The 13072-nt window shown below is 39.4% G+C and overlaps 1 protein-coding gene across 1 annotated transcript; it reads left to right on the top strand.

Annotated features, from left to right (window-relative positions):
* Positions 1-483: 483 nt before the first annotated feature.
* On the top strand, positions 484-4263 carry LOC124888041 (ATP synthase subunit a). Its single transcript, XM_047398195.1, has one exon. It carries the CDS (start codon positions 3283-3285, stop codon positions 4135-4137), a length of 855 nt encoding a protein of 284 aa, XP_047254151.1. The 5' UTR covers positions 484-3282; the 3' UTR covers positions 4138-4263.
* The last annotated feature ends 8809 nt before the right edge of the window (positions 4264-13072 follow it).

Raw genomic sequence — 13072 nt, 5'->3', positions numbered from 1 at the left:
ATCTTGCCTGGAAATTGGTTAGGGTCGTTCGTTTGGCACTTCGAGGTTGTCTTCGACTCATAGAATAAGGAAGCCCACTTTTTTTTCTCTTTCAGACAAGAAATGGAGTCAGGGACGGACATGAATCTGCGCCTTGTGTGCTTTTTTTTCTCTCTTGCTTGGGAATAAACGATCGCGATGTAGCAGGGTCAACTCTATTAAAGCGGATCAACAAAGGCGAGATCAGCTCACTTGCCCACCGACCCCCATCTCTTATGCGATGACACTTGGTCCTTAAACTAGATCAGAATAGGAGACAGAGAGGTAGGTAGTCAGGCTTGTAGCAAGTTCTTACAGGATGTAGCTAAACCTTCCGAGGCAGGATTTACCGCGCGGGTTTATTACATTTCCATAAACGTGATCTTGCTAGGTCTTTAATAGTATTCTCTACTATGTTCAAAAGGCTTCAGAAAAGAATATAGTACATCTAATCATACTGTTATTAATGAGTTTTGGGAAAATTTATACAGGGATATAGATGATAAAAGCAGAAATAAAGAAGAAAAAGCTACGTATAATAATAATGTAATGAAATTATTGTATGATTATAAGAAGGATAAAGAGATCATTAATAATACAATTGACATCTCGGATGAAGAATTACTTGATTACAGAAGAAGATTGAAGATATAACTAGTCAATTTGATGAATGTAGTATATTTAATGAAATTCCTAACTTAATCAAACTATTGACAAGAAAGGATCTTATAAACGCTAAATCTTATTTATATAAATATCTTCCTCGACGATATTTACAATAGTACTATTAATCAGTTCGGTCAATATACGCTGGAGGCTATCATAATATATGTCTTAGGGTTGTTGTACAACTGTACTCAAGACACCTCAGTTGTGAGGGTATCTACATTGTTGGACAAGTTAGATAGCACAGTTCGAATACAGGCCAATATAATCAATAAGAAAAATATGGTTAGTAGTACAGCAATAAGTAGTAGAGTTGATATCAAAGGTCATAAATATCAAATTGGTAAAGGATTGCTCGAGTTCATGATTGAAAGAAAGTTGATCAAAATTGAGACACTTTCAGCAGACGATAATAAAGCAGTAGTGAAAGAGAAAGGAAAGGGTTATTCTAAAATGAATTTATTCACTGTATGTGATTTTGACAACAATCTTATCCCTTTGAAACTCAATCTTCCAATAGTTTGCAAGCCTTTAAAGCTGACCGAAACACGTTATACCTAACGAACTAGGGTAGCTGTGGGACTCTGCTAGTATTGACCTCCTGGACTAGTACCGATGGTGGCTCCTCGGATGAGTCTTTGTTTAGTTAGGAGTAGGTTCTTGCAACCTTAACGCACTAACGAAAAACCGCTTCCAGTTTGCAGCTGATGAAAGTCTGTCCTTTCATTACAGGCATCGGGGTGATCCGCTTCGGGACAACCTCGGCCACATGGGCACTGGTAGTGAATTGATCACGGTAATAAGTACGGATCGAGGAAAATTCAAATTCATACTTGAATCCCACTAGCTCACCGAAAACTAGGCCTTTCATCCCTGTTTTTCTAATCGGACTCAGAGGGAGGTGAATTCGCTAATTTAGGCTTTTTAGTCGGATTCTCTAAGGCTTGAAATGGAGTGATTAGATTGATTTCTTTCCTTATGTGGGTTTGCCTCACTTTCGTAGTCTCTCATTCAATTCATCCCTACCCTATCATAGGAAATTGCCTAGGAAAAGGAGTCCCGTACCCTTCTAATCGGAGAAGGTGCATTTCCTTCAACCTTTATGCTTTTCAACTTGAACAGCTTTTCCACAGCAAGGAATTCTTTTTTTTGTTGGGAGGGTGGATCCTATAAGAAAACTTTCCCCTTTTGGTCGGAATGCCTATCAGTCTTGGTGGTCTCGTAGTACACGTCTCTTTTTATCAGCCTTCGAATACTTCCGGGCTTCCCTTAGCTTTTAGGTGGATTCAGTCTCTCCCTCCTAAAAAAGAGAAATAGTCAAGTGAAAGGAGCCCACTTCGGAGTCGCTCACAGGAGAAGCACTGACCTTTTCTCTTTTCCCTATCGACTTTGATAAGACTAATAAGTCAGGGCGAGCTCTTACTTAGAGAGAGTTAGTTGGGTAGGGTCAATAGCTCTAAGATCACGTCGGATTCTATCGGATTCTAACCCTAAGGTGACTTCAGTCCCTTTAGAGACGATTAAAGACTAACAAAGGCAGGGCAGGAGAGAGGGAAACAAAGCAAGAAGTCATCATCGCATCATAGCGGGTTGAGAACTTAGGCTTAGTGAATCCCCACTCAAATTTCGTATGTAATGTAAGGAAATCCTCTCTGTTAAAAGCGGATCTTTCTGAATGACTTTCTGAAGCAAAGACTAGAAAAAGAAAGAGAGAGAAGACAGTCAGTCCAGCTAGCAACTGAATTTCATGCTTTTAAGCTTAATGCGTTCATTCTCTCTAGGGTCATTGAACTAGTTGAATGGAATTCCTTCCCACCCGTACAACATGCCAAAGCTTAAAGTCGTTTGATCCCTTTACCAATCATAGAAGATGACTTATTCTATCTCCTTACTATCTCCATTGGTTGAACGGGGGGTATCAGAAGATCTCTGCTTACCTTAGCCTTAGATAGAGGAGCTACATGACTTTCATTAGCTCCTAACGCAGCATATCTGAATTCACTATAGGGTTAAGAGTGACTTGCTTAGACTGCTGAATAACCTTCACTTTAGCGAGCTATAGGACAAACTACATTCAAGAGGAGAAAGGAAACTTTGAATAGAAGGATCAGTGCCCGTAGCAGTCCTGGAGTTAGGTTATGATGGTCGTGATGAGCTCTACTAGAAACAAAATCTCTTCTATTCATAGATGAAGTCCTATCTAAGGGCCTTCGCTGCCCTTGAATTCCGTTCCCTAGTTCAATCCGAAACTCCAGATGTGTAAGTAGCGGCCAAGCGGCTCTGTCCTTTTCAAAGAGGTTATCCTTCTCTCTCCCCGCTTCTTAGTCTTATAGGATAGCTCACCATTCAAGTAAGTCACTTTACCCGGCGCTTACTGTCTTCTTTCTAGCCTAATTGGTAGCAGTCCCTTTTTAGTACCCCCTTTCCAACCAGTCAAGTGGCTTTCGCTCCTTGACAGTCAGTCTATTACCCAGCCCTGATCCCATGCTTTTCGTTGGTCAACCACCAACTAAAGTGCTCTATACTTCTTCACTACTCCTACAGGCTTGACAGAGTTAAGCTGTATTGAGGGAATCGTTTTGTCTCAAGTAATCAAGAATGCCTCAACTAGATAAATTCACTTATTTCACACTGGATCTAGCGCAGATCGTCTCCAGCCCACTTGAACAATTTGAAATAATCCCATTGATTCCTATGAAAATAGGAAACTTATATTTCTCATTCACAAATCCATCTTTGTTTATGCTACTAACTCTCAGTTTGGTCCTACTTTTGGTTTATTTTGTTACTAAAAAGGGAGGAGGAAACTCAGTACCAAATGCTTGGCAATCCTTGGTAGAGCTTATTTATGATTTCGTGCTGAACCCGGTAAACGAACAAATAGGTGGTCTTTCCGGAAATGTTAAACAAAAGTTTTCCCCTCGCATCTCGGTCACTTTTACTTATTCGTTATTTTGTAATCCCCAGGGTATGATACCTTATAGCTTCACAGTTACAAGTCATTTTCTCATTACTTTGGGTCTCTCATTTTCTATTTTTATTGGCATTACTATAGTGGGATTTCAAAAAAATGGGCTTCATTTTTTAAGCTTCTTATTACCTGCAGGAGTCCCACTGCCGTTAGCACCTTTTTTAGTACTCCTTGAGCTAATCCCTTATTGTTTTCGAGCATTAAGCTCAGGAATACGTTTATTTGCTAATATGATGGCCGTTCATAGTTCAGTAAAGATTTTAAGTGGGTTCGCTTGGACTATGCTATGTATGAATGATCTTTTATATTTCATAGGGGATCTTGGTCCTTTATTTATAGTTCTTGCATTAACCGGTCTGGAATTAGGTGTAGCTATATCACAAGCTCATGTTTCTACGATCTTAATCTGTATTTACTTGAATGATGCTATAAATCTTCATCAAAGTGCTTATTTTTTTATAATTGAACAAAAGCGAGTCTGAATGGGTATACTTAGTCGTGGAGCATTCCGAGTCTTTGCTTTAGGGATCGTTCCTGCGCATCTCCTTACTTTATAGCAGTTATTGCTCCGGTTCCAGAAGGTATATAGCTCTCGCCTCAGCTTTTTCTTTGAAATCGGAGACTGTTCCAATTTCCTACTAAGATAGGCAAGCGGAGGGAGAACTAGACGTATCTTGCTAGGCAAAGACAGGTTAGAATGGATAGCTCGCGGGTGGGATTGACGGGATAGATCACTATTGCAGAAGGAGGTAGAACCGGGGGAAGAATTATGGCTATAAAGGTCCTCGCCCTCTTAGGCACATGGTTCTAAAGATTCAATCTCAAAGCGGTACTAAAGATTAGGCAGAAGAAGAACTAGAACTCGAATTCTTCACCCCTCCCCCTGTACCAAGAAGCAAGTTCAGAAATAAGGATAATGGGCTCGTCTATTAGAAGTTATTAGTTTACGGAGCTATCTTAGATATCTCGAGTAAGGAGACGGGACGGGTTTGATAGTTAGAGTTCTATTTCTAGGAAGGAAGAGACTATCGGGAAGCTCACTCTCGGCCGGGCTCGAAGCAGAGGGTAGAACATAATATCTCTTGTTGGTTCAGCTCATTAAGCTATTACAAAAGAGTCCTCAAAGAAAGCAAGCAGCAAGTCAGTCTGCGCATAGCATACTCTCTCAGTTCTTCTCCTTTTACGACCGGTCGAAGGGGAATGGGCCAACTCGAAATAGACCAATTCGAGAAAAGGGTCAAGATATGGTGCTGCGGTCAGAACAAGGAATCCTTTCTAGGAGGGTAATGCAAATTGTGATATATCTCAATAGTTAATGGAAAGGAATAGGCGAGAGGAGAAGTGTTGTTTGCAAGCAAACCCAATAATGCCACGAGGCGGAGAGCCTTTCGATGAAGCCTGCACCCACTGGGAAAAAGGAATAATATACCTTGCCAGAGTTTCCCCATAAGGGGTCTTAAACAACATAAGAAAAAGCTTCACCAACTGCTTTATCCACAAGAATGTCATAAAGGTTCTCTCCGGTCTTCCTCAAAAAGACAGCTTTAGAGCGCAAGTCAAACTCATGATAGGCGAGCAATCACGTGCACATGGTTTAGCGGTTTGCTGTGCTCTGTGATCTTATTCTTCTCCAAGACCCGATGCTTCATCTGCTTCTTTAGCTTAGTAGGACTTCAAACACGCTATTGCGTGAAAGATTTCCCCATTTCATTGCTACGGATTCGTCGGAGCAAGCGGTTAAGGCCAAGGGCGGAAGAAATGGGGAAATGCCTCTGCCAGGGAGGTATAGAGCTTCTAACCACGTGTACCAACTGTCTAGGGGACAGCGTGTAAATCAGCTCATAGAGAGAACTGAGAACTAGCACTTAAACTATAGGGATAGGGGGCAGAGCGAGCGTTAAAGAAAAAGCAAAGCTCTCGGCAAAGTCGTGGATATCTAATTGGATTAGGAGCGAAATCTCCTTTTGATTTGGAAGGTTGATATAGCGGAAATTCCAGTTTTCCCTAAACTAGAAAAAATGAGACAACGAAGTCGCGATGCCTACCTTACCATCTTAGTCCAAATAAGGGTTCTAAGGAGGAAGTGGATCATCACCTGGCCCAATAGACTCTATCTTCCCCCTCAAACCTAGTTCTTCCAATAGGGCATACCCTGCTTTATCATCAAAGAGAACTTTCTCATTCTTTCTTATGAAAATATAAACCTCGTTGATGAATCTATGAAATGCTATACCTGGAAACCTTTTAGGAAACTGACTATCGAAAAGATTCTTTAAGGCTGTATCGAGTAAAACCCGAGTGATATCACCCGCAGGTGGTATGCCTGAGCCGCCACTGCTTGTATAGACGCGAATACCTCCCAAATCTTCAAAAACAGTGAGGCTAAGAAAGAAATTAGTCTATAAATTGATCCATCTCCAACTAAAGGCTTTACCCATGATTTGATCATAGATGAAGGAATTTCTCTTATTGATTCCCCCAAGTCAATCCTGTACAGTCTATCTACCCTTTTCTCTTGTTGAAGACAAGAATAAAAAGAAGGAAGCAGACAATCGATTCGGTAACCTTCTTCCGGCATCTCACTACGATAAAGACGAAGTAGGGTTATGGATAGCCCCATTAAGACCAATGCATCCTCTTTTCTAGAGGGCATAATTACATGAATTATATCTTCTCCACCGCCTCCCGTAATCATGAATTCTGGCCGCTCAGGTATTAACCCCTTTAAAAAGTCCCTTAGATCTCTCCCCATTACTCTCTTTATTTCTAGGGGTGATAGAACATATCCCCCCCTGATAATAAGATTTTGCATATGAAAGAGTCTTTCGAGAGGCATATCCATAAATGGAGGATTTTGACTCTAAACGAAGGAATCTGAGCTTTATCAACATTGATAAGCTTTCTAGCTTATGCAGGTAGCTGGTAGAACTCCTCAAAAGTGCCAGAAATCTCCTCATCAATGGCATAATTAGCTAGGCTATCTGCCACAGCATTTCCTTCCCTGTACACATGAGAAAATCGAATTTATTTATCCCTCAACAATGTAATAATTTTCCTAACTATTGTATCAACAGCCCAGGGTGCAGACACCTCTTGTATCATGATCAGTCTAGCAATGGTTGAATCAGTCTCAATCACCACATTTGTGAAGCCTTTATGCACACAGATTTCAGCAGCTAACTGAATAGCCATTATCTCTGAATACATATTAGTTTGAATGGGTAGCAGCACATAAAAAATCACCAGCAGCATCTCTAAACACCACAGCAGCACCACTCTTACCTGGATTACCTCTTGATGCACCATCTGTCTTACATTGAATCCATTGTCCACTAGGGAATTCCCAACATACTCTTCTATAATGTAGCCTGGGGATGTAGCTCTCCAACTCACTAACCAATTCAGGCCAATTAGAAGACAATCTTTTCATCTTAGGAAACCTGTACACCAGTAAATTGTGCAGAGTTGCTGAAACCTGAGAAATTAGCCTGTTCAAGGAGATATTACCACCATACCTTCTTTTCTTTCTCCTCTTCCATAGCTCCCAGACAACTACACAGGGCAATGCTTGATATAAGGGCTTTAGATATACATTTGCAGGGTGTTTCCACCACCTTTGAAATACCTGTTGTAAGCTAACACCATGTGTAAGACCTGCACCCAAGGAAAAGTACTGCCATACCTTATCAGCACATTGACTCTTCAGAAAAAGATACTGCATGGTTTCTACTGTTGGTCGATTACAACACCAAGACCTTGAGGGCATTATATATCCAAGTCTTGTCAGAATGTCATCCAAAGGAAGTTTACAATGTCACACTCTCTATGAGAAGAAAGATATCTTGATTGGCAACCATAACGCTCTAACGCACGTCGTTATGGCACTTTGGAACACTGCCGATCGCCACCTCTTGCAAGCAACCGTCGGTCACAAATGGGAATAATCATACGCTATCATAGGTGCTTCTAATTTCTTTGGAGATTCTTAATGCAACATGCGCTGAAATCCGCCTAGCTACTTACTACTCTACTTAACAACAAATCCAAAATGAAATGGAATTCAAATTGGTCGAGAAAAAGAACCGCGCTAGTCGGAATTTGGGGAAAGATAGAGAGCTCTCTAGGCTCTCCTGATCAAATTGAGAGTTCGCTTTGCCAGTCCATGAATATGCCGCACCCAGCAGTTCGAGGAGTTGGCCAGATACGGGTCGAAGCCCTGCCTCAAAAAAGTCAGGACTTTTGGGCAGATTCCAGTATCTGACCCATCTCTTTCTGCCGATTCCCCGGGTTGTCAGAATCTCTGGTTCGATCAGGACCAGGAGTCCCATTCATTCATTTATGGGAGTGACTCTCTGTTCCCATTCTCCACCGGGTCATCAAGTGATTAGCCAGCTCAATCCATTTTTCCATCCGATGATCTTCACCCTAGGACTGACTCTGTTCGACCTGCCTTGATTGCCTATCTAATGCTACCGTCGCAAGCAACCTCTCAAAGAATAGGGAGTGAACGACCCTTCTATCTAGATCAGTGATTCCGTTCGGCCGAGCCAGCTATCGAAAGTCTTGCAAGCAACCTACACTAAGCTAAGCGAGCTAGAAGCTAAAGTGAATCTTTTTTGGCATCTTTTTCTTTGCTTTGACCGCGACTTTGTTTGGTCTTCCTCTTTCCTTCGGCCCATGTTTCAAAGCTAGCAAAAAGTTCAAGCCTTCGGGATCTCTTTTGAACGGCGGTCGGTCAGTCCTTTTCTTCTGTTGATACTGAGACTGATGCTTTGACTGTCTCCCATATCATTCGATAATAAAGATCCACTACTTGCCTTGTCGATGCTAAACTCAATACCTCGCTTCCTTACTAGTACACCTACTAGACCCATACTCATTACGAATGTGTTCACCAACATCTGACTTAGCAACCTTCTGCTTAGACCGGCAACGATAAGGAAGGAGATCTATGGATAATGGAATATAGAAGTCAGGTGCGACGATCAGCTCAGTTAGAGCGTAAGCGGTCAGGCAAGGTTATCGTCAGACAATGTAGTGCAAGCGACGGGTAGCGCTTACCATATGAAGAAGGCGACTACAATGGGAGACGAAGGCGACGTGGGCTTGCCATATAGATGTAGCGCTTGCAAGGCAATTCAGACGACGTTAGCAAGATGTAGCGCTAGCTAGGTTAGGGTAGCGCTTGCCATAAAGAAGCTAGCCAGAAAGCAGGTCAGGCAGGCGAACGATAGTACAAGCAAGCTAACACGCGGGCCAGGTTGAAGGGGTCTTGCGCAACCTTCGGATTATCGCAAGCGCAACCTTTGACCCCTTCGTCGACAACCTCTCATTTGTTTGACTACTCGCGGGGCCTGCTGCGTTTAGGTATAAGAAGCCCCACCCCGGAAAAGAGTGTAAAGCAGTACTCATGTTAAATTGTGTCCCTTGTAAACGAAAGAGCTCATGCCATAAATTGCTAATGAAGACCGGGTCCCCAGTCGCTGACAATTGAGTGTGGCATTCCATGCATTATGGATACTCATTGAATAGGATGTTTGATTATTTTAGGGTAGTCTGTGAAAAGGTAACTCCTGGAACAGCAAAATAAATGTTAACCTTGATAACACTGATTGATAATAAGTGTGTTGAAGGGAAAACTAGGACCATGTCCCAGGTGTCATAACTATTGGTAGTTCAAAAGAGGTCTAATAAGGATCTAGAGGAGATGAGAGTTACTATGGCCACTAAGAATATAGAAATCCTCACACTGAAATGGAAAAATCTGTAGTTGTCATCAGATAGAGCAGGTGCCAATAAAGTACTTAGTGCAGAGAATGCAAATCTGAAGAAGAAGGTTTTAGCACTCATTGATGAGGTCCAAAAATTAAATGTTGAAGTGAAAGACCTAAAAAGCAGTCACTGGATTCTTATGCTGCTGCGAGTACTAGAATAAAGATGCTGCTAAAAACCCTTTTCCCAAAACCTCTATCTATCTAAACCCCGTCCCTCCTACTCTTAATCCTTCTCTATGTCCATTTCTTATCCTTGATTTCTATGTGAATTTTGAATATTTAGATGTTTTATATTTTTGGTATACTGTAATGGTACTAATTCTATTTCATACAAATGAATTCCTTATTTGTGTTTATTATTTGTCTTGTTTACTTAAGTGTTCATTCATGTTAGTGTTTTCCTAGTGGCCATGAGTTAATCGATTTGTGCTTATTTTATTCTTGGTTTACTATTCTTTTATTTCAATGGCCTAAAACGGGAATACACAATTTATAATAGGGACTAGGTTCTACAATGTGTGGTGTTGATGAGATATGATAATTTGTTGATGTGGATATCTATCTAAAATTGGGGGAATATTGATAGAAAGAACACAATAGGAGAAAGCACAGTAATAGAGGGAACATATATAGAAAGTAGCTACTGCTCTATGATTGAATAAATTTTGATACTCTGAGGTTATGGTTTGTCATAATCAAAAAGAGGGAAAATTGATGCCTTAGGTTTTAATGATGATCAGTTGTCTTTAAAGGACCAGGTCCTTGGCTCATCATGAAGTGGTACTGCTATCATATCTCTGTATAGTTTTTTCTGCTAGTGAAACTAACTGTGCAGGATTGTAGTGTACCCATTTTGACACTTGGTCAAATCAAAATTCAACACTGAATTATACACTAATATAAACAGAAAAGGATGTTTTTCATTCAAGTAGCTTTGCAAAATTGGTGAATCAAGGAAATGCCAAAAACTCTTTTGCTTAAGTTTCAAATATATGTGTGCTTCAAGTTTAATTGTTCTTGAGTAAAGTCTTGCTTTGTAATTGAATTACTTATCTTATAATAGTAATTTCTTTTTCTTGGCAGTAGAGTGCTTAGGTAGAGTTACCTAAGGTCAAATCAATTAGAGTTAGTCGATTGTGTGGTCATTGAGGTGAGTAGAGGAGGTTGTAGTAGAGTTTTTAGTAGATTTAACTACGGTAAAATCAAGACATTTTTCCTCCCATTAGTAATGAGGTTTCCATGTAAATCACTGCGTTCTTTATTTTCTGCCAGTTTTAGTTTGTTACTATTTTATTCCTTTATCGTACTCTTAGGACCAGGTCCCTAGGATGGTGGTGCACCCCCACATTTTAACAAATGTCATATTTATCATATACTAGGGAAGTGTAAAAGAAAGACCTCAAGGGTATATCCAATAAGTGTAGGACAATCGATAATCAGTGTCACTAATCACTGTAACATGTTACCCATAATTAATGAGGACCCAGATCTGACCATTCCTATTATGAATGGATAACTTTATCTTTAACATATTTTTGTTTCTATTGATGTTTGACATACTAAAACAATTCAAGTAAAGTCACAAATACGAAGATATGAAAATTGTGTAACATTTTCACTCTTTGGAATGCTTTTTGTGACTTTACTGACCTTATGTTCCAAATAAAATACTTCAATATTTAATAGATTGATGATATCCTACATTTCTCTTTGGTTTCACCCTATCAAGCTAAGAGGATTCTCAATTACCTTGTTTTCTGTAATACCCCATACTTTTCTTAGTTCCGTTTAGCTCCTATTGTGTCAAGGGTAAACTTAAAAAATGAATAACTCTTAATACGTGTAGAATTTTCCAGCTCTATTACCACCAATGTGTAGATAATTGAGTCAGCTTTTCCATGATACCAATTCCACCTTAATTCGATACTCGGGTGGAAAGTTATGGAATTTTTTGTGTGAGGCAGTAGGCCAGCGCGATAGCACCGCACCGCGGTGGAGGGAAGATTCGTAATCGTCCTCTTTTCAGTGAAGCACTGCGATTCCGTCACATCGTAGTGAACTACAAAATCCTATTGATCCATTTCCAGTAGCTCGCCGTAATTGGCTAATATCACACAAGAAATCGCGGAGGTGCAGATGCCGCCTCGTATTGGAGTGCAAATTTGCTCTCATCCTTTTCCAGTGACGTAACGCGTTAGCACCGCATCACGTCAGAATCCCAAATGGCACTCATCCCTTTTCCCGTAAGCCACCGTGATGGCACCGCTTTGCGCCGTGGTGCAAAATTAGTATTTCCAGTTCCAAACTTAAAATTCCAAGGGGAAATTTAGTCTTTTCCCAAGCCCCTAATTCTTGAAAAATAAAAGATTAAACCTATTCTAAGCATAATACACTCAATTTCACCAAAATTTCTCTCCAAGAAACCCTAAAGATTCAAATTTCAAACCTCAAGAAATCAAAATTTAACCATTCTTTTTCCAAGATAACCTAAAATTCAAGGTTTCCAATTCAAGATCTTCAAGAAAAAATCTTTAAAAGCATAAATAGGAACTTAAAGTTTAAGCTTCTTCAACTATTCATTAATTAAGGTATGTGGGGTTATGAACGAGGATAATCCTTTCATCCTTGTGCCCAAAAGTAATTTTTAAAGTTAATTTCATGTGAATTTACATGAACTTGAAATTAAGGTTCATACCCAAATATTGTTATTTAAAGATTATGATATTACAAGTGTTTTAGATAATGTGCCTATTGCTTCACATTTATGTTTGTGAAGTAGTTTTATTTACAATAAAGGTTTAATTTCATTATTTTAACTAGAATAGTGCAAGAACTTCATGATGTTGACTACTGAGCATGATTTGTGATAATTTGACATGAATTTTGAAGCATGGGTTATTAAGCTCAAGTTTGGATATTAATATTTCAAGAATGACTACACTTTAAGCACCCTATGATTAGTTTATTTTCAAATTTTGATCAAGATTTAATCTTTTGATCTCAGCTTAGATATGGAATCCACTTTATAGTTTAAAGTAAACAAATACCCAATTTGTTTTCATTATAAACCATTATACTAGTTTTAAAGTGGATTTCTTATAGAATGAACATAAAGATTAAAGGGAGTAGTATTTAGCATTGAGTTGGGTATGTTCACATGCCCCAAAACTATGAACCAATGTAAGTAAAGATTTCTCAAATTATTCCTATTTATATGGATGACAGATACAGGTTGTGATTACTTATATTAGGTTATACTCCATGGTAAAAGTATGACACCTCTCCCCAACATGTGGTTTTCTCGTAAGAAAACTAGACGTTGGACAATATGATAGCTCACATAGTGTATGTTGGTTAAAAGAACCTCCCTACAGAAAAGAGTAATCCTAATAGAAAAGTTTTTAGAAACTAAGTGTAAGTGTTATAATTCATTTCAGATATTATTTCACATAAGATGTTGGTAATGATATTTCAACTTTCATTTTACTGATATAAAAGTGATTCCTTTCTACACTTAGGCCTTATAATTTAAAGATAGAATACAAGTACATCTTTTAGAACTAAGTGTTATGACTCACTAGATTTATACGGCATACATTACTACTCATGATTATGATTCTTAGTTTTCAGTTATTCAAGGTAA

This window comes from Capsicum annuum, chromosome 10, assembly GCF_002878395.1.
Source record: "Capsicum annuum cultivar UCD-10X-F1 chromosome 10, UCD10Xv1.1, whole genome shotgun sequence".
Taxonomy (NCBI): Eukaryota; Viridiplantae; Streptophyta; class Magnoliopsida; order Solanales; family Solanaceae; genus Capsicum; species Capsicum annuum.
Note: the sequence above shows the minus strand (reverse complement) of the source record. Positions and strands in the feature narration are given on the sequence as shown.